At 45.0% G+C, this 22,567-nt stretch overlaps 1 protein-coding gene across 3 annotated transcripts in view; it reads right to left on the minus strand.

Moving 5' to 3' along the window:
* Nucleotides 1-2,126: 2,126 nt before the first annotated feature.
* LOC133457542 (myelin transcription factor 1-like) overlaps nt 2,127-22,567 on the minus strand; it is a 44,815-nt gene continuing 24,374 nt past the window's right edge. For 2 of the 3 annotated variants that reach the window (XM_061736910.1, XM_061736909.1), the window contains 10 exons: nt 17,246-17,406; nt 17,101-17,163; nt 13,574-13,642; nt 12,012-12,074; nt 11,725-11,805; nt 9,211-9,432; nt 7,474-7,565; nt 6,996-7,099; nt 4,292-4,435; nt 2,127-2,819 (listed from right to left, as the gene is read on the minus strand). In XM_061736910.1, coding sequence (XP_061592894.1) covers nt 2,676-2,819; nt 4,292-4,435; nt 6,996-7,099; nt 7,474-7,565; nt 9,211-9,432; nt 11,725-11,805; nt 12,012-12,074; nt 13,574-13,642; nt 17,101-17,163; nt 17,246-17,406 — 1,143 coding nt within the window. In that variant the 3' untranslated portion in view covers nt 2,127-2,675. The remainder of the gene's footprint in view (nt 2,820-4,291; nt 4,436-6,995; nt 7,100-7,473; nt 7,566-9,210; nt 9,433-11,724; nt 11,806-12,011; nt 12,075-13,573; nt 13,643-17,100; nt 17,164-17,245; nt 17,407-22,567) is intronic. The other variant, XM_061736911.1, reaches the window with a different exon arrangement.

Here is a 22,567-nt window from a genome sequence, read left to right on the forward strand (position 1 = left end):
ATGACGTTTTTACGACATGCTAAAATCACGCAGAAAAAAGTCCAAGCAGCGGCTACAGCTAGTCTGATGTTTGAATGATCTAATTGACCTTAAATGTGGAAGTCGTCCACGCAGGTGTGACGCCCCCCCGAGTTCCCACCTGACCGGCAAGGTACGAGTGGCTGGCTAGTTGCTAGCCGCGGCTTAACTGATGCTCTGTAATCCCGTGTCCTCCGTTAGCTACATCTTTTTTTTTCTTCTGCGGTCTCCGTCGTTCCAAACGCACCGAGCTATTTTCACTTTGTCTCTGTTAGCATTACGTTTGGTGGAATACATTTTAATGAACGAGCTGTTCTATGTCCGTTAGCATCACCGCTAACTGAAGCTGACAGCAAGCGTCAGAAGCGGAACCTGTTTTTATGTGTTAGCGGTGACTGTGAACATAGTCCCTAATGAATGTTAATACATTAGACCTGTTAGCCAGGTGTTAGCTCGTTGTTCTGGTTCAGGAGTTAGTTTTTATGTTCTTAGATCTCACTACGGTCCGATGTCTCGGCCGAAATGCCGGCCGGCTCCGCCCACAGTGTTGCTCTGAAGCTTGGCAGCTCTGGACGGTTCGTTCCCCCCCAACGTCTCTTCTAAACGAGTGAGCGATCTTTGATACAAGAAGAGCAAGTCAACACTTACACTGGAAAAATATACGTATGTTTGTATTCATATATATAGCATCTTTAAAATCTATTTGTACAGAACGCATAAATAGTGTACGTATGGCCGTCTCGGCAGAGAAATCAAGGCATCTGAACGATCAGCACTCTCTCTCGGGACCAGACATCGGTACATTGCAGAGATGTGAAGAATCAGGAAAAAACAAAGTAAGTTCTCTTCTTCCTTTTTTTTTTCTGTGGCACTTTGTGCGTCAAATAAAAGTTAAAATCTAGAGTAAGGCTACAAGGGTGTGTATGTTTGATCTGTTTGTCAAAAGGACGCCATCTTATCGTGTCGCGGAAGGGCCGGATACGTCGCCGTTAACGTCCGGACCGGAACCTCGGCTCGGGTTCCAGATCCGTATCCATGACGATTCTGCAGCGGTCGCTGTGCGCTAGAGGGCTAGCCGAGCCGCCGTCGGCCCGCTACAACACGCCGGGGATAAAGGAAGATCTGACAGACGCAAACACAACAGAGACCAGATCACGTCTGTCGTGGTTATTTTTACAATCAGCTGCTGCTACAGTCTCCTGCGGAAGTTAGCGCCGCTCTTTTACCGCCGTCGTCGGGTCATGGAGTTCCTGGAACTGTATTTATCTTGATACAGCCATCAAGTTGTTTGCAGATGACATTCTGCTTTATGTGGAGCTCCTTCATCATTTCATTTTCTATTTTCTGTTAATTTTTGTGAACTAAATAAAGGTTCGGGTTCTGAGATGTTTTTGTTGGAAACTCGGACCCGGTCGGAGTTAAAAGAGGCGGGGCTAACTGTCCCACATGACCGCACGTCTAAGTACACGCCTAAGCAGTCAAACAGTATTGGTATTGAATCTTTATTTAAATATTAATTAATGACTTTCTTCTTTAAGACTACTCAGACTCAACATCACTCACATAAATAAAATAAATACACAGCCATATCAGAGGAATTCTTTCATATTAAATAAATAATAAATACATACTTTGTCGTCGTTTTTTTTTCCCTCTCAGCAGTCGGTTTCTGAAAGTTGCAATAAAATAAAAAAAAACAAAAAGGAAAAAAACTAAAAAAAGTTTTTTGTTGTAAAATTATATACGTATTTATACATATATATGTAAATATATGTATATATATATATATTATATATATAAATGAATATATATGTGTACATATATTCATATATATATATATATATATATATATATATATATATATATATATATATATATATATATATATATATACATACATATATGTATACATATACATATGTTCATATACGTATATATGTAAATACACATGTATATGCACATATATGTATATATATATGTATATGTATATAATGAATCAGATTTTAGTCCGATATAAAACATCTGCACTTAAAAAGTGTTAAAAGTTTTCCAAAACATTATTATAATTCTAGAATTATAATTCTAGATTTTTTAAATATCGACGTAAAGACATTTGCAAAAACGGATTCTCTGTTGTTGATTTACAAAACAAAGTTAATAATAATAAATAGATCACTTCAAATAAATAAACTCAATAATAATAATAATAACATAAAATGGCAATAATAATTTAAAGTTCACAGATTTAAATAAACGATTTTTAACAATAATTATCGTAGCGAGAAAAAACTAGTCACTGAAGTGAAGTGCAAACTCCTAACACCGATCAATACTATTGATCTGCCTACTGACTCTGAACGTCTGCTATCGCTATCGTCGCTTCAGGTAAAAAAACACGGGGGAGGGGCTAGCGGTGGGTCACATGACCTCGCTGGCCCAGGAACCCCCTCGGACGAGTCCACCGGTTACCCAGCAGCCCCGGCGGCGGCGGCGGCGGGGATGATGCTAGCTCGTCTCCAGCAGAGTTCCCTGGGTTGCCGTTTGTTGAAATGACCTGAATTCCCTTTTTTGTATTTTTCTTCGGGTGTTTCTCCGGGTTCGTCCCCGTCGGGACGGGTGTTCCCCCCCGGGGCGTCCCGGGTTCGTCCCCCCTGCCGTCACACCTTGATGCCCTGCACGGCCTGGTGGATGCTCTCCAGCAGGGCCTTGTTCTCCGGGCTCTGCAGACGCTCCTTGTTAGCGTACATGTCCGTCAGCGTGCTAACGTAGCGGTCGAAGTTCTGCTCCGTGATTGGCTCCTGCTGCGGCGGGAAAAAGAGACACGTTGTCAACACATAATAATAATAATAATAATAATAATAATAATAATAATAATAATAATAATAATAATAATAATAATAATAATAATAATAATAATGCCTTTGAAGACACTCAAGGTCGCTGTACAAAATGACAATAGAGGGAATGTTCATGACGTCACAGATGCGACTTCACAGCAGGTTTTGCCCACTGAGTGTCAGAAAGACTGAGTGTCAGAAAGACTGAGTGGCAGAAAGACTGAGTGGCAACGTAAACTTTCAGTTTGAGCAACTGGAAAACATCTAAAATGGGATCGACTGCACTCATAGATTTAGCAAGAAATCCGAGTTATCGTTTCATAGACTGCCGAAAAAAAAGCTTAAGAGAGACAAATGGATCTCTGCAATTCTCAGAAACAACTGGATTCCAGACACCGAAACGTGGATTTGTGGTTCCCATTTTGTATCAGGTAATGTTGGATTTTTGGGTAGCTAACGTTAAACGGTCAAATCATAAAGTTCGGTGTCCTCATCACTTTAATTTCTCCAACAAATCCTGCCTTGAAGTCGGACCAAGCGTCAAAACTTTTGTAAGCCTTCAAGCTTTGCTTCGTGTATTTCCCCGGCGTAGAAATTAAGTACATATAAATATCAGGAAACTGGATTGGTGTCCAAATATTAATGTCCATGGACCACTGGTTCTTGGTAACTGTACCAAATATTAATGTCCATGGACCACTGGTTCTTGGTAACTGTACCAAATATTAATGTCCATGGACCACTGGTTCTTGGTAACTGTACCAAATATTAATGTCCATGGACCACTGGTTCTTGGTAACTGTACCAAATATTAATGTCCATGGACCACTGGTTCTTGGTAACTGTACCAAATATTAATGTCCATGGACCACTGGTTCTTGGTAACTGTACCAAATATTAATGTCCATGGACCACTGGTTCTTGGTAACTGTACCAAATATTAATGTCCATGGACCACTGGTTCTTGGTAACTGTACCAAATATTAATGTCCATGGACCACTGGTTCTTGGGGTAACTGTACCAAATATTAATGTCCATGGACCACTGGTTCTTGGTAACTGTACCAAATATTAATGTCCATGGACCACTGGTTCTTGGTAACTGTACCAAATATTAATGTCCATGGACCACTGGTTCTTGGTAACTGTACCAAATATTAATGTCCATGGACCACTGGTTCTTGGTAACTGTACGGGTCACTGTCAAGTCCAACTGACGCTAATTTAAGCTGATAATCGTCTGTTATCCGGTCTTCTCCACTAGTTGCAGACATTTTTGCTGATGTTCAGTGTGAGTAAGGGGGCTGGTCCAGTGGGGAAGTGACATCAACGCAGACCCTCTATAAAAACAATCAATAAAAACCTAGGACCTCGCAGCTCTCAGGGGGCGGGGCTAACACCACCAGGGGGCGGGGCTAGCGTCAGACAGCACTCACCAGGTGCGGCAGGCGGATGTTGGCCAGGCCCCGGATCAGGGCCCGGCTCAGACCCGACAGCTCCAGGAACAAGGCCTCGTTCTGCTCCTCGATGATCTGGTTCTCGTGCTCGATGCTCTTCAGGTTCTTCTCCATGGAGGAGATCTGCAACACAGAGGCAGCCATTCAGAACCGGGTCGGGTTGGGGTGGGGTGGGGGGACCGGGGGCGGACATGGGGGTAGACCCGGAGAGAGACCAGGGGAGGGAACCAGGGCCGACCAGAGACCAGACCCGGGGTCAGATCCGGTGTGTCTCCGGGCCCCTCAGCCTCCTCCAGAGACGCTCTCATCCCCAACTTCAGACTCTAGACCAGGGGTGACCAACCAGTCAGAGGCTCAGAGCTACAACTGGTTACTGTGTTATTGCAAAGAGCCACATCAACTACCCATGATCCTTCACTCCCTGCTCTCTCTGAGACATAAAAATACCATTATAAAATGGAAAGGTTAAATCCTGCAATCTGATTGGTTGTTAACTGTGGTATAATGATCTGATTGGTTGTTAACTGTGGTATAATGATCTGATTGGTTGGTAACTGTGGTATAATGATCTGATTGGTGGTTAACTGTGGTATAATGATCTGATTGGTTGTTAACTGTGGTATAATGATCTGATTGGTTGTTAACTGTGGTATAATGATCTGATTGGTGGTTAACTGTGGTATAATGATCTGATTGGTTGTTAACTGTGGTATAATGATCTGATTGGTTGTTAACTGTGGTATAATGATCTGATTGGTTGTTAACTGTGGTATAATGAGTTTATACCACGGCTTCTATTCTAAAGCCTCATCACAGCAGATCATTCCACGTCAGGGAAGCAACAATGTTTCCATGACAACAACCAACTGGTACAGATTATTGATGGTTACAGCAGGTAGCAAAAAGTAGCTGGTGTTAAAGTTTATTTTCGTCAACAATTAATGAGGCATGTTGACGGTAAACTTTGATCTCCGGGGATGAGCTAACGTTAGCGGGGAGGAGCTAACGTTAGCGAGGAGGAGCTAACGATGGATGGATGGATGGAGGAGTTCCTGTCTCCGACATGCGGAGCTACATCTGGAGAGATGGAATATTGTTTTACACAGTGGGATATTTTTACTGGATAATATGTATTTCTGATTAATTAAAAACTACATAAAATAGATTGTGTATTCCTCTTTCACATTTCCATTATTGGTAACTGTTTTATAAAAGCCTATATATCACGGTCTGTCGGGAAGTATTACATTTTTTTCCTGCCATTTTGATGGATTTAGTGTATTTTTTCAACACGAGCGCTAGCGTCCGTATGGTTCAACGGGTTGAGCAGGCGACTTATGTAAACCTTCCCCTGTACAGCGACGCGGGTTCAATTCCAGTCACGGCATATTTTTCCCCCACTTCCTACGTGTCTGTCTTTCACTGCACCATCAAATAAAGTCGCAAGAGCCGCCGACACCAGGAAAAGAGCTGCATGACACCGGGAAAAGAGCCGCATGACACCAGGAAAAGAGCCGCATGACACCAGGAAAAGAGCCGCATGACACCGGGAAAAGAGCCGCATGACACCGGGAAAAGAGCCACCGACACCAGGAAAAGAGCCGTATGACACCAGGAAAAGAGCCGCATGACAGCAGGAAAAGAGCCGCATGACACCAGGAAAAGAGCCGCATGACACCAGGAAAAGAGCCGCATGACACCAGGAAAAGAGCCGCATGACAGCAGGAAAAGAGCTGCATGACACCAGGAAAAGAGCCGCCGACACCAGGAAAAGAGCTGCATGACACCAGGAAAAGAGCTGCATGACACCAGGAAAAGAGCCGCCGACACCAGGAAAAGAGCTGCATGACACCAGGCAAAGAGCTGCATGACACCAGGAAAAGAGCTGCATGACACCAGGAAAAGAGCCGCCGACACCAGGAAAAGAGCCGCATGACACCAGGAAAAGAGCCGCATGACACCAGGAAAAGAGCCGCATGACACCAGGCAAAGAGCTGCATGCGGCTCGCGAGCTGCGGGTTGGACACCCCTGATCTAGGGTGTGACGTTCCTGTTGACGAGTATTTGTCGTTTGAGTTAAATAAACAATAAAAAACTTAATCTGACTTTCTCATTATAAGAATTTGCACATAAAAGTCAGAAATTCTGACCATAAAACCTCAAATTAGAAAAAACTAAAACAAATTTGGACTTTCTGAAACCGAAAACTCAGAAACAGCAGGTTAGAAAAAGACGACTAAAGTTCGAGCTCCAAACTGGTGGAGTCGTACGACTCGTGCCCCGAAGTCGTCCGGCCCCGCCACGACGCCGTGATGGACGCCAGCTATCAGAAGGGATTCACATACTTTTTCTTGCAACTGTAAGTGTTTGGACCGAAAAAGGGCAAAGGACCAGGACCGGGACTGGGACCAGGACCAGGATCAGGTCCAGGACCAGGACCAGGACCAGGACCAAGACCAGGACCAGGACCAGGACCAAGACCAGGACCAGGACCAGGACCAGAACCAGGTCCAGGACCAGGACCAGGACCAGGACCAGGACCAGGACCAGGACCAGGACCAGAACCGGGACCAGAACCAGGACCAGGACCAGGACCAGGACCAGGACCAGGACCAGAACCAGGACCAGGACCAGGTCCAGGACCAGGACCAGAACCAGGACCAGGTCCAGGACCGGGGTGTACCTGAGTCTGCAGGTTGACCATATCCGCCTCCATCTCGTTGTTGGACTCGTTGAGGTCGTTGATCTCCTTGTTGAGCGTCTTGATGTCCTCGTCGTTGTCCAGAACTGGTCCAGGATCAAACACACAGAGGTTAACTTTATTACTTCATTAACTTTATAAACTGTATAAACTCACTAATCCAATTTATAAACTTGCAAATGTCCGAAAAAGATTTGTTTGTTTTTAAGCTGCAAAAGAAAATGAAACAAATCGATCATTTCTGACTTTAAAAACTAAACACGTCCTTTAAAATCTCCCAAAATAAAAGAACCGTTTGACTTTACAAACTTACAAACACATTTTATCAAGAAATCTTGACATCAGGTGCGACTTTGTAAGAAAATGTAAAACTTCTGAACCAATAAACCTGTAAAAAGACGGCTAGTTTTATTTGGCGCCCCCTGGTGGCTGCATGTTCCCGCCTCCAGCTCCATCTTACCGTCAGCCGGCCGGAACTTGGCGTTCAGGAAGTCCTCGGCAGGGAACTTGTTCTTCTTCTTGGCAAACAAGGCCCGGGGGCAACCGGAGAGGCTGCAGACACAGACGGGGTCAAAGGTTAAAGGTCAATATCTCTGGTTCCTCTGGCTGCAGTGATGAACAAACATCCACAACCACATCAGGCCGGTGGGTGATGAGCGCTAATAATAATAATAATAATAATAATAATAATAATAATAATAATAATAATAATAATAATAATAATAATTAAAGCTGCAAGCAGCGATGAACGTGCGTTCGCACTCACGGCCACCGCCCCCCATAAGCATATCAGAAAAGACACCACCCACGACTTCCTATGTCAAACCATTCAAAAGTTATGTCAGAGAAAAGTTTTCTAGGGGGCGCTGTTGAGCCACGCCCATTAACGCAAACCATGAAATATCAAATGTATTAATTTCCATCTGCTCATCTTGCTTGTAGCACGGATGCATACTAGAAGACATGACAATTCCTGGTGCCAACAGGTGGCGCTACAACCGATCCTGAATATTCCATCAGAGATGTCTTCAGGCTCAGCCTACAATCATGCACATACGTTTTCAACCACATCAAATCATGTATTGCTGAGTTACAGCCAATTGGTGTTTCATGGCGAGCCTTAAAAATGACCTCAAACTTCGCTGGATCACTACGGTCACGCCCTCTGCCAAAAACTTAAAAACTTCGCAATTTAGTCGGCCATGTGTCTAGATTGTACAAACCAAGTTGTGAGCCAATCTGATAAAATCTCTAGGAGGAGTTCGTTAAAGTACGAGGCCTAGAAATGATCAGAATTCATGAAAAATGACATTTTCTGTTCAAAATGCCGGACTTCCTGTGTAACTTAGAGCATGGGTCCAAGAGACTTTTTTGTAGGGCTTTGTCTGATATAATAGACACATAAAGGTCATTGCTGCAGCTCAAACCGTATTATGGGGCTCGTTGAAAAACATAAAATAGGTGGTGTTATAGAGCCCATTCTTGTGGACCCATGCCTGTCGCCCATAAAATATGTAGTTTTTCGCGACTCTGGAAGCCTGTGCAAAATTTGGTAAGTTTTCGAGCATTTTAAGGCCTCCAAAAAGCCAATTAATTTCTCGTAATAATAATAATAATAATTAAAGCTGCAAGCAGCGTTGATCGGGCCCTCGCACTCCTGGCCAACGCCCCTCCATGTATAAGTATAATAATAAAAAATTTAAAAAAATAATAATAATAACTCTGATAATAATAATAATAATAATAATAATAATAATAATAATAATAATAATAATAATAATAATAATAATAATAATAATAAATAACAACAATAGTAATAATAATAATAATAATAAGAACAACAATAATAATAATAATAATAATAATAATAATAATAATAATAATAATAATTAATAATAATAATAATAATAATAATAATAATAATAATTAATATTAATAATAATAATAATAATAATAATAATAATAATAATAATAATAAATAACAACAATAGTAATAATAATAATAATAAGAACAACAACAATAATAATAATAATAATAATAATAATAATAATAATAATAATAATAATAATAATAATTAATAATAATAATAATAATAATAATAATAATAATAATAATAATTAATAATAATAATAATAATAATAATAATAATAATAATAATAATAATAATAATAATAATAATAATAACAACAGTCTCACCTGCGGTGGGTGAGGAAGCTGCCGTTGGCGTGTCCCGACCCGTCACAGCCCGGCGTCGGGCAGGTCGGCCCCTCGGTCTTGAAGGCCTTCCAGTTGAAGGGCGTCCCGTTCAGAAGCCCCTCCTTCTGCCGGCGGGCGGCCAGGGGGCACCCGTAGGCGCTGCGGTGGGTGGCGTACTTCCCACTGATGTGGCCCAGGCTGTCGCAGCCCGGAACAGGACACCTGCAGAAGAAGAAGAAGAAGAAGAAGAAGAAGAAGAAGAAGAAGAAGAAGAAGAAGAAGAAGAAGAAGAAGAAGAAGAAGAGGAGAGGTGGGCAGGAGAGGCAGAAGAAGTAACAAGAAGAAGAAGAAGAAGCAGGAAAAGAGAGTGATGGAGCACAAAGACAAGAACAGGAAGGTCAAAAAATGCAGTCCGTAGATAAAACTGGGATTATTGTTGCAAAGATCCACAAATAAACTGCTTATTTTCAAGGCCAGATCATTTAAATCAAATCTAACATCAACGTTTGACTCTATTACAAATACAGTCACGAGCAACAGATGGAACCCCTCCTCTCCGTTTGTGTAACAACATAATAACACCCGTCTGATCGTAGCGGGGGAAGGAAAACACTCATCATTCATCCGATAAAACTGGAGCATGTGTTAACACAATGCCAAGAGGGAAAGACGTCAGCAAGTTGTCTTTGAGAAGGAATTGTAAACACAAACTAGTCAGAAAAGGGCTAATAAAAAATAATTTCTACGGAAACGAGTTGTTCACGACTAGAAAACATCCACAACTAGTGTAGTCCCCATCACGGCATTGTCAAAACATCGCTATCGGCCAAAAAAGTATCGGTGCATACCTAGTTATTAATGTTTTTAATAAATATTACTTATTAAAGCGTTTTATAACTGTATTTAACAATACAGACAGTTGATGTGTGTTTATAAGATATTGCTTTTGGGCGGCGCCGCGGCTGGAAGAGACGTTTGTGCTGGAGGGGAAAGAAGCGTGGCTAACAGGAAACTAACAACAGCTAGGCTATGCTAACAACAGCTAGGCTATGCTAACAACAGCTAGGCTACGCTAACAACAGCTAGCCTACGCTCAGATAAACGGAGACCATGTCTGAAAGTTTTAAAAAGAAAGAAAAGCTGTGGGAGAAAAGTGACTGTAAATGATTATCCGTCACTCGTTTATCATCTTTTGGTCACTTTATTGACTCTCGGTGAAACACAACACAGGGATGACTGGTGTTACGGTCTAAAGGGTCCGTCTCCGAACAACCACACTTGGTTCCTACGCTGGTGTTACGGTCTAAAGGGTCCCTCTCCGAACAACCACACTTGGTTCCTACGCTCTGCTAACATCATTACAACACAGTGACAGAAAACTATAACAGCCGCCATGAAAAGCTGCTGCTATTCCCTTCATGCTGTTGAGAATTTATTCACTAAGGTTCAGCCAAAATGTATTTTAATTTTCTTATTGATTTTGAGTTTGGCTGGATGTAATTCAACTTCTGAACCTAGTAGGTAATCTACCTCTTTTTGAAGTGAAATGTATTTATTTTTGTTATTGCACTATTCTGCTATTTTGTTTTAGTTTACAGTTTCATGTTTCTACATTTTGTGGCTCCAGAGCTGATAAACTTTGTTTTGATCCAATGATGCAGTCAGTGAAAAAACATATGTCCATGTTGGAGAGAATGGACAAGAAAAGAAACTTCGGACAATTTGAGTTTTAGTCTTCTTTTTGTTTTTTTTTACTTAATTCAAAATGTATCTGATCGGGAAAAAGTTTCGTAATTGTATCGGGAGCCAAAAGAAATGATTGGAACGGGAAAAATGGGGATCGGCAGAAACTCAAACTCAAGTGATCGGGAGCTAAAAAATCCTGATCGGGACAAACCCTATCCACAACGTCGTAGGAACTATCGGGGTTCATCAGGGGACATCAGGGCGTCCTGGTTGTCACGGCAACACCTGGTCCACGCCTGGAGGCCACGCCCACAAATCCCACCGTCATCAAAATGACGTCAACAGAGCTAGCTAGCTAGGTTTCCCATGATGCTCCTGGACTTTGAGCGGCCGGGATGAAAATCCACCGAGTCGCATCAGGAAGAGCAGCGGAGATGAAAGGGTGCCAGGTGGTTACCACGGCGACGGGGGAGACGGCAGCCCCGCCCCCTCGGTTTTAACCGACGCCCACTACGATCACATGGGGTGGATTATGTTTTTAATCCACAAGGACCGGAGGAGGAAGAGAAGATAACTAGCATCATCACAGGTTTGTGTGTGGTGTGTGTGTCATGTGGTCATGTGGTCTGGTCTCTACGCCCCCCTTTCCGAGCAAGAGCTGGTCTCTGAGGGTCTGAGTTTGTGTGTTTGCTGGTCTCTAATGGCCCCATCGATCGACTGTCAATCATGGAGGCGGGTCGGTACCTCTGCACCTACGTCTCCCTGCCTCATTTTACCGTCAGTCCCGCTAAAAAAAGCAGACGTTACGACTTTCTGAGAGGTACGAACTTTAAAAGCTCCGAGTCCTCCTGGTTGTCCTTGGTGGGAGTTTTAATTCCACTTTTCTTGGCACGCGGGCACCCAGAGAGACTGAAAACAGAAAGTATGGAGTTGATAACAAAGGCTGGAAAACGTCTGAACATTAAAGGAAGCATCACTTTTAGATGGTTGTTGAACCAAATGACAAATCAGATCAAGTCAAAGCGCCTAGAGGAGTGAGATGGTTCCTGCCTACGGCCTCAGAGACTGGCTGACGTGTGCGTGTTCATGCCCGGGAACTTTCACCGGCTTGTTACCTTCGGTGGGACGCGTAGTTCCCGGTGATGTGGCCGGAACCGTCGCAGCCCGGAGTCGGACACCTGAGGAAAGGAGAAGGTCACTGAGCTGGGAACTGAGGCAGAGGAACTGACCGGGAACTGGGCCGGAAACCTAGCTGGGAACTGAGCCCAGAAGTTAGCCCAAAACTGAGCCCGGAACTTAGCCAGGAACTTATTCAGGAATTTAGCCAGGAACTGACCCGGGAATTTAGCCAGGAACTGACCCGGGAATTTAGCCAGGAACTGACCCGGGAATTTAGCCAGGAACTGACCCGGGAATTTAGCCAGGAACTGACCCGGGAATTTAGCCAGGAACTGACCCGGAATTTAGCCAGGAACTGACCCGGGAATTTAGCCAGGAACTGACCCGGAATTTAGCCAGGAACTGACCCGGGAATTTAGCCAGGAACTGACCCGGAATTTAGCCAGGAACTGACCCGGAATTTAGCCAGGAACTGGGCTGGGGATTGTATAATACTGGGCCCGAAACTTAGCTGGGAATTGGGCCGGGGACTGGGCCGGGAACTTAGCCGGAAATTAGCCAGAAACTGAGTTGGGAACTTATTCAGGAATTTAGCCAGGAGCTGAAGCCGGAACTGAGCCGGAAACTTAGCCGGAAAATGATTAACTTTTTTTCCAATGCCTTATTATTCCTTCGGCAAATTAATTTTCTGAGGGAACTTAGCCGGAACTTAGCCGTGAACTAAGCGAACGGTTTGACTCGAGGAAGTGACGACACCCTCTTTCAGTTCTGCGGTTGGACGTGTCGGGACAACCGCCCCTCAGGGGGCGTCGCCAGGAACCTCCCGTCTTCTTCAAACAGCAAACGTTTGTTTGGGGACAACTTTCCAGGTTTCCTTCAGAAGTTGCTGAATCCTTCAGGAAGACAGTCGGCGCACACAGCGGTCCGAGGGGGAGGCGCCAAAGGCGTACTCTTGGGCTTGGTTACCATAGCGACGAGTGAGCTGTCAGACCCTGGAAGAGCTGGTCGGGGCCGACTATCGCCGTACGCCGATGATGCGCTACTTTTCCTTAAAAGACGGTGATGCCCCCTTTAAGGGCTGGTTTTAAACGCTGACCGTGTCTAACCTACGGACTAACCTACGCTCGTGTGACGAGCATCTCGGGGACGACACACCTGTCCCTGTCCCTGTGGGCGGGGCTAGCCGGGCCAAATGTCCAACAACCAACAAAAATAAACCAAATGGACCAAACTTCCTCTACAGGCAGATAAAGTTGTGAGCAAAGGCTTCTGAATCATGGGAATCTTACTTTTTCATACTGGTTTTGCATGTTGTATATATATTTGTATATAAAAATGCCATGCCAAGAGGGTAAGACATAAGCAGTAGTCTAGAAACCAACATGAAAAGGGTCATAAAACCACTCTGTGTCCTGATATGTTTGATGTAAACGTGTGTTTTTGTATTTAACCGTACATTGAAGGGACTGAAACAAGCGTGGAGCAGCTCCACCGTGACAGAAGCAGCGACAGCAACAACAGACAACAACAGCAGAATGAAGGTGCAGAGCAGACATACTTGAGTTCAGGGGTGTGGGCCGCCATGAGGGACCGCAGGCTCTTATCGGCGAGAGGACACCCAGACAGACTGAGAGAGCAGCGAGGAAACAGCGAAGGGCGGCCAGAGGAGGAAAGCCAGGGGTGTGAGGGGTTGAAAAAGGAGAGAAGAGAAAGGCGTAAGTGAAGGGAAATCGAGAGTGAAAGGCAAACCAAGGTCCTTCAGGAACGAGAGGCAGACAGGAGGAAGTAATTTACTGATGAGCATCAGCGTCACCACGGCTACATCACCAAGAGTTCTGGCTGGGGTTGCTTATTTAATGTTCCTTAAATAACACTTAACTAACCCTTAAATAAGAATTAACCAACCCTTAAATAACACTTAACTAACCCTTAAATAAGAATGAACCAACCCTTAAATAACACTTAACTAACCCTTAAATAAGATTTAACCAACCCTTAACTAACCCATAACTAATCCGTAACTAGCACTTAACTAACCCTTTACTAACTATTAACTAACCCTTAACTAACACTCAACTAACATTTAACTATCCTTAACTAACACTTAACCCTGAAATAACCCTTAACTAACCCTTAACCAACCTTAACTAACCCTTAACTAACACTTAACTAACCCCTAACCAACCTTAACTAACCCTGAACTAACCCTTAACTAACCCCTAACCAACCTTAACTAACGAACCAAAGTCCTTCAGGAACGAGAGGCAGACAGGAGGAAGTCATTTACTGATGAGCATCAACGTCACAACGGCTACATCATCACTGGGGGGCGCCCATGCTACGATGCAGCTGTATTTAGCCCTGCGGCCACTGGGGGGCGCCCACGCTACGATGCAGCTGTATTTAGCCCTGTGGTCACTGGGGGGCGCCCACGCTACGATGCAGCTGTATTTAGCCCTGTGGCCACTGGGGGGCGCCCACGCTATGATGCAGCTGTATTTAGCCCTGCGGCCACTGGGGGGCGCCCACGCTATGATGCAGCTGTATTTAGCCCTGCGGCCACTGGGGGCGCCCACGCTACGATGCAGCTGTATTTAGCCATGTGGCCACTGGGGGGCGCCCACGCTACGATGCAGCTGTATTTAGCCATGTGGCCACTGGGGGCGCCCACGCTACGATGCAGCTGTATTTAGCCCTGCGGCCACTGGGGGGCGCCCACGCTACGATGCAGCTGTATTTAGCCCTGTGGCCACTGGGGGGTGCCCACGCTACGATGCAGCTGTATTTAGCCCTGCGGCCACTGGGGGGCGCCCACGCTACGATGCAGCTGTATTTAGCCCTGCGGCCACTGGGGGGCGCAGAGGCTACGAGCCTCGACACCACCAACTTGTGGAGACTAAAGTGAGCTGGAGCACGAAGCTACGAGCTGTTTCTTCTGTTTTGTCTTTAAATTTGTGGGAAAACATTTACAAGTTGAGAAAATTCGAACATGTATTAACTCGGGACGTGCCGTTGTTTTCTTTCTCAATAGTAAGTTCATAACATTAAGAATGTGTATTTTCTTTTTCAGCCAGAAGTTTTTCACAAATTTATGATTTTAATTCTTTTTTTTTTTGGTTAAACTTAACTTGAATTTTTATTTTTAAACCTTCTCTCAGCTAAACCCGTTAACGATGACAACAAGATCAACTTCAGTTTGAATGTTAGATTTAATCACGAGTTATAGTAGTAGTAGTAGCAGTAGTAGTAGTAGTAGTAGTAGCAGTAGTAGTAGTAGTAGTAGTAGCAGTAGTAGTAGTAGTAGCAGTAGTAGTAGTAGTAGTAGTAGTAGTAGTAGTAGTAGTAGTAGTAGTAGTAGCAGTAGTAGTAGTAGTAGTAGTAGTAGTAGTAGCAGTAGTAGTAGTAGTAGCAGTAGTAGTAGCAGTAGCAGTAGTAGTAGTAGTAGTAGTAGCAGTAGTAGTAGTAGTAGCAGTAGTAGTAGTAGTAGTAGTAGTAGTAGTAGTAGTAGTAGTAGTAGTAGTAGTAGTAGCAGTAGTAGTAGTAGTAGCAGCAGTAGCAGTAGCAATAGCAGTAGTAGTAGTAGTAACAGTAGTAGTAGTAGTAACAGTAGTAGTAGTAGTAGCAGTAGTAGTAGTAGTAGTAGTAGCAGTAGTAGTAGTAGTAGTAGTAGTAACAGTAGTAGTAGTAGTAGTAGTAGTATTAATAGTAGTAGTAGTAGTAGCAGTAGTAGTAGTATCAGTAGTAGTAGTAGCAGTAATAGCAGTAGCAATAGTAGTAACAGTAGTAGTAGTAGTAGCAGCAGTAGCAGTAGCAGTAGTAGTATTAATAGTAGTAGTAGTAGTAGCAGCAGTAGTATTAATAGTAGTAGTAGTAGTAGCAGCAGTAGCAGTAGCAATAGTAGTAGTAGTAGTAGTAGTAGTAGTAGTAGTAGTAGCAGCAGTAGCAGTAGTAGTAGTAGCAGTAATAGCAGTAGCAATAGTAGTAACAGTAGTAGTAGTAGTAGCAGCAGTAGCAGTAGCAGTAGTAGTAGTAGTAGTAGTAGTAGTAGTAGTAGTAGTAGTAGTATTAATAGTAGTAGTAGTAGTAGCAGTAGTAGTAGTATCAGTAGTAGTAGTAGTAGCAGTAGCAGTAGTAGTAGTAGTAGTAGTAGTAGTAGCAGCAGTAGTAGTAGTAGCAGTAATAGCAGTAGCAATAGTAGTAACAGTAGTAGTAGTAGTAGCAGTAGTAGTAGTAGTAGTAGTAGTAGTAGTAGCAGTAGTAGTAGTAGTAGTAGTAGTAGTAGTAGTAGTAGTAGTAGTAGTAGTAGTAGTAGTAGTAGTAGTAGTAGTAGCAGTAGTAGTAGTAGTAGTAGTAGTAGTAGTAGCAGTAGTAGTAGTAGTAGTAGCAGTAGTAGTAGTAGTAGTAGTAGTAGTAGTAGTAGTAGTAGTAGTAGTAGTAGTATTAATAGTAGTAGTAGTAGTAGTAGTAGTAGCAGTAGTAGTAGTAGTAGTAGTAGTAGTAGTAGTAGTAGTAGCAGTAGTAGTAGTAGTAGTAGTAGTAGTAGTAGCAGTAGTAGTAGTAGTAGTAGTAGTAGTAGTAGCAGTAGTAGTAGTAGTAGTAGTAGTAGTAGTAGCAGTAGTAGTAGTAGTAGTAGTAGTAGTAGTAGTAGTAGTAGTAGTAGTAGCAGTAGTAGTAGTAGTAGTAGTAGTAGTAGTAGTAGTATTAATAGTAGTAGTAGTAGTAGTAGTAGTAGCAGTAGTAGTAGTAGTAGTAGTAGTAGCAGTAGTAGTAGCAGTAGTAGCAGTAATAGTAGTAGTAATAGTAGTAGTATAGAGTAGTAGTAGTAGTAGTAGTATAGTAATAGTAGTATAGTAATAGTAGTATAGTAATAGTAGTATAGTAATAGTAGTATAGTAATAGTAGTATAGTAATAGTAGTATAGTAATAGTAGTATAGTAATAGTAGTATAGTAGCGACCTCTTTTACTTCTTTTTCTAATCTGACAACATCTAAAGTCAAGATTTCAGGTTTTTTGTTGCGTCAGCATCTCCTGAATTTTTGTATTGTGATTTAAAAATTGATAAGACTTTTGAGGGGGGGTGGTACCTGCGGTGGGAGGCGTAGTTCCCGGTGATGTGGCCGCTGCCGTCACACCCAGGGGTGGGACACCTGCAGAGGAGAGGAGACGGAGAATGAAGGGAAAGTTCCAGGAACTCTTACTGGGGCTCGACTGGGACGGCGCGTTACTCACGAGAGAAGTTCCTTCTTGGCGTCCTTGGGCTGGAACTTTACTTTGAAGGTCGGGGTGGTGACTTCCCCCGGGTACTTCCTGTCCTCCCCCGGGTACTTCCTGTCCTCCAGCAGGTCCCCGTCCTCCGGGTCCGAGGAGACGTACGACTGAGTCTGGTCCCCCTGGGGAGACGGAGATTTGATTTAAATTGAGTTTGTAAAGTTAATCTGGCTTCTAATTGTCTTTCATGGTATTTATACTTCACTTTTAAATGTACTAGGTTTCTACTCTGGTATCTGTTTTAAAATCCTGTTTTAAATGTTTTAACTTTTTAGTGTTTCCTCACTTTGACCTCCTCAGCCCGCATAATACTAATAATAATAATAATAATAATAATAATAATAATAATAATAATAATAATAATAATAATAATAATAATAATAATAATAATAATAATAATCCATCCATCCATCCATTGTCCACCGCATTATCCGAGTCCGGGTCGCGGGGGCAGCAGCCTCAGCAGGGATGCCCAGACTTCCCTCTCCCCAGACACTTCCTCCAGCTCCTCCGGGGGGACCCCAAGGCGTTCCCAGGCCAGCCGAGAGACATAGTCTCTCCAGCGTGTCCTGGGTCTTCCTCGGGGTCTCCTCCCGGTGGGACATGCCCGGAACACCTCACGAGGGAGGCGTCCAGGGGGCATCCTATACAGGTGCCCGAGCCACCTCAGCTGGCTCCTCTCGATGTGGAGGAGCAGCGGCTCTACTCCGAGCTCCTCCCGGGTGACAGAGCTCCTCACCCTATCTCTAAGGGAGCGCCCCGCCACCCTGCGGAGGAAACTCATCTCTAAGGGAGCGTCCAGCCACCCTGCGGAGGAAACTCATCTCGGCCGCTTGTATCCGGGATCCCGTTCTTTCGGTCATGACCCAGAGTTCATGACCATAGGTGAGGGTGGGAACGTAGATCGACCGGTAAACCGAGAGCTTTGCCTTTCGGCTCAGCTCCCTCTTCACCACGACGGACCGATACAATGACCGCATTACTGCGGCCGCCGCACCGATCCGCCTGTCGATCTCGCGCTCCGTTCTCCCCTCACTCGTGAACAAGACCCCAAGATACTTAAACTCCTCCACCTGAGGCAGGAACTCTCCCCCGACCTGGAGGGTGCAAGCCACCTTTTTCCGGTCGAGAACCATGGCCTCAGACTTAGAGGTACTGATTCTCATCCCAGCTGCTTCACACTCGGCTGCAAACCGCCCCAGTGCATGCTGAAGGTCCTGGCTCGAGGGAGCCAACAAGACCACATCATCTGCAAAAAGCAAAGATGAAATCAAGTGGCTCCCGAACCGTACCCCCTCCGGCCCCTGGCTGCGCCTAGAAATTCTGTCCATAAAAATAATGAACAGAACCGGTGACAAAGGGCAGCCCTGCCGGAGTCCAACATGCACCGGGAACAGGCTGACTTACTGCCGGCAATGCGAACCAGGCTCCTGCTCCGATCATACAGGGACCGTACAGCCCTCAGCAGAGGGCCTCCGACCCCATACTCTCGGAGCACCCCCCACAGGATGCCACGTGGGACACGGTCGAAAGCCTTCTCCAAGTCCACAAAACACATGTAGACTGGTTGGGCAAACTCCCATGCGCCCTCGAGCACCCTGCGGAGGGTGTAGAGCTGGTCCAGCGTTCCACGGCCAGGGCGAAAACCGCATTGTTCCTCTTGAATCCGAGGTTCGACTATCGGCCGAATTCTCCTCTCCAGCACCCTGGAATAGACTTTCCCCGGGAGGCTGAGGAGTGTGATTCCCCGGTAGTTGGAACACACTCTCCGGTCCCCCTTTTTGAAGAGAGGGACCACCACCCCGGTCTGCCAGTCCAGAGGCACTGTCCCCGACTGCCACGCGATGCTGCAGAGGCGTGTCAGCCACGACAGCCCCGCAACATCCAGAGACTTGAGGTACTCAGGGCAGATCTCATCCACCCCCGGTGCCTTGCCACTGAGGAGCTTCCGAACTACCTCAGTGACTTCAGCTTGGGTAATGAATGAATCAACCTCTGAGTCCTCAGCCTCTGCTTCCTCGACGGAAGGCGTGTCAGCGGGATTGAGGAGATCCTCGAAGTATTCCTTCCACCGCCCGACGATGTCCCCAGTCGAGGTCAACAGCTCCCCTCCTCCACTGTAAACAGTGTTGGCGGAGCACTGCTTCCCCCTCCTGAGGCGCCGGATGGTTTGCCAGAATTTCCTCGAGGCCGACCGGTAGTCCTCCTCCATGGCCTCCCCGAACTCCTCCCAGACCCGAGTTTTTGCTTCCGCGACCGCCCGGGCTGCAGTCCGCTTGGCCTGCCGGTACCCGTCAGCTGCCTGGGGAGTCCGCCGAGCTAGCCAGGCTCGGTAGGACTCCTTCTTCAGCTTGACGGCATCCCTTACTTCCGGTGTCCGCCACCGGGTTCGGGGATTGCCGCCGCGACAGGCGCCGGAGACCTTACGGCCGCAGCTCCGGACGGCCGCGTCAACAATGGAAGTGGAGAACATGGTCCATTCGGACTCAATGTCTCCGGCCTCCCTCGGAATCCGGTCAAAGCTCTCCCGGAGGTGGGAGTTGAAGACCCCCCTGACAGGGGAATCTGCCAGACGTTCCCAGCAGACCCTCACGATACGCTTGGGTCTTCCAGGTCTGACCAGCTTCCTCCCCTGCCAGCGGATCCAACTCACCACCAGGTGGTGATCAGTTGACAGCTCAGCCCCTCTCTTCACCCGAGTGTCCAAGACATACGGCCGGAGGTCAGATGAAACGTACATGGTGTTCGTTATGGACAGACTGTGGCTAGCACAGAAGTCCAATAACAGAACACCGCTCGGGTTCAGATCGGGGAGGCCGTTCCTCCCAATCACACCTCTCCAGGTAACACTGTCGCTGCCCACGTGAGCGTTGAAGTCCCCCAACAGAACGTCCCTAGTTGGGGCACTTTCCAGCACCCCTCCCAGGGCCTCCAGGAAGGCCGGGTACTCTGCACTGCCACTCGGCCCGTAGGCCGAAACGACAGTGAGAGACCTATCCCCGACCCGAAGGCGCAGGGAAACGACCCTCTCGTTAAGTGGGGAGAACTCCAACACATGGCGGCTGAGCTGGGGAGCTATGAGCAAGCCCACACCAGCTCGCCGCCTCTCACCATGGGCAACTCCAGAGTGGAAGAGAGTCCAACCTCTCTCAAGGAGTTGGGTTCCAGAGCCCAGGCTGTGCGTGGAGGTGAGCCCGACTATCTCTAGTCGGTACCTCTCAGCCTCCCGCACAAGCTCAGGCTCCTTCCCCCCCAGCGAGGTGACATTCCATGTCCCTAAAGCCAGAGTCGTCGTCCGGGGATTGGGTCGCCGGGGCCCCCGCCCACGGCTGCCACCCAAATCGCACGGCACCTTCCCCTTATGAACTCTCCCGCGGGTGGTGGGCCTACGGGAGGGCGGGCCCACGTCGCTCCTTCGGGCTGCGCCCGGCCGGGTCCCGTGGGCCAAGACCCGGCCACCAGACGCTCGCCTGCGAGCCCCGACCCCAGGCCTGGCTCCAGGGTGGGGCCCCGGTAACGCCAGTCCGGGCGACGTAAACTTCCTTGCTCTTGTTTTCTTCATAAGGGGCTTTGAACCGCTCTTTGTCTGACCCGTCACCTAGGACCTGTTTGCCTTGGGAGACCCTACCAGGGGCATTAAGCCCCGGACAACATAGCTCCTAGGATCATTCGGGTGCTCAAACCCCTCCACCACGGTAAGGTGGCGGTTCAAAGGAGGAATAATAATAATAATAATAATAATAATAATAATAATAATAATAATAATAATAATAATAATAATAATAACAATAAAATAATGATGATAATAATAATAATAATAATAATAATAATAATAATAATAATAATAATAATAATAATAATATAATGATGATAATAATAATAATAATAATAATAATAATAATAATAATAATAATAATAATAATAATAATAATAATAATAATAATAATAATAATAATAATAGTAAACTGTGACCGCGAGGCCACAGAGCCTCAGGTGTCGCCGTGACAACCAGTTCACTGTTCACAGAGACTGTTTTTGTCTGAAACTAACTTCTGTACAAACGTAGAAACTTGGGGGAGCGCGGCGAGCACGCGACCCCGATTTCTTTCTTTTGTCGACATGTGAAGTTTTTCCAAATGCAGAACATCCTCATAAAAAATTAACATTCAAGGCCTTTTATATTTCTTTTGAAAAGGTTCAAAGGCGCGTAAATTAGCATATGCCAAATCCAGGATGGTGCAAGCACCTGACACACCACCTCTGCTCGGCGGAGCGGCGGCTCAACCGGCAGAAACCGCCGAGCAGATGAATAATAGAGCGAGGGAAGGAGGAGGGGGGAGTGATGTAAACAAGGCTGCTTATTTAAAAGGCTGCGGGGGGGCCGCTGTTGTTGTTTGTGTTGCAGCATCTCTCACCAGGGCCGGCTCAAGCCTGCACGGGGCCCTAACCCTCTATTACCGCCAATAATACTGATTATTGATCCTTCTATTACTGCCAATAATACTGATTATTGATCCTTCACCACTATAAACTTATCTCATGTTCTTCCCTGTCATTGCAAAACACACTTGTAGAACTAGATGTAGGAACTTTTTGTTGTAGTTAGATTGTAATCCACAGGGATTAAGACCATGGAGGCTACGGAAGAGTATTAGGGCAAGAGAAAAATAAAAATAGTATTTTAGAGGAGGGAGATTTTTTTTTTCATTATGCACTGCGAGAAAATGTCGAAATGTTGAGAAAAAATTCGAAATATTAAGATTAATGTTGAAGTACAATTTCGAGAAAAAAGTCAAAATGTTGTGAAAAAAGTCGAAATGTTGAGAAAAAAGTGGAAATGTAATTCTTTTCCCCCTCCCCTGCATGTGTGTGTTAACTTTACTGCTGCTGAACAAAGTGAGTTTCCCCATTGAGGGAGAAATAAAGGATAATCTAATTTATTCTAATCTAAGATGTTCTTCATATAAGAATAAATTAAAATGTCCAAAAACAGACATTATTAAATAGAATAAACAAATAAAATCAAACAAACATGGAGCCATAGTCAATATGATCTATGTCTGTTAGCATAATATTGGTTACGTAATAATATTATTTATTGTGTTTTTGTACAATAACCTAATTTGATAATGTATGAATCATCACTCACACATAAAAAACATAATTTTATAATATATATTTATATACCGGTATATATATTTTATTTTTTTTATTTTTTATTTTATTTATTATTATTATTTTTTTTTAACATTTTTTTTTTGTGGCTCTAGTGGCCCGTTACTG

The sequence above is a fragment of the Cololabis saira genome, chromosome 12 (assembly GCF_033807715.1).
Source record: "Cololabis saira isolate AMF1-May2022 chromosome 12, fColSai1.1, whole genome shotgun sequence".
NCBI classification, from domain to species: domain Eukaryota; kingdom Metazoa; phylum Chordata; class Actinopteri; order Beloniformes; family Belonidae; genus Cololabis; species Cololabis saira.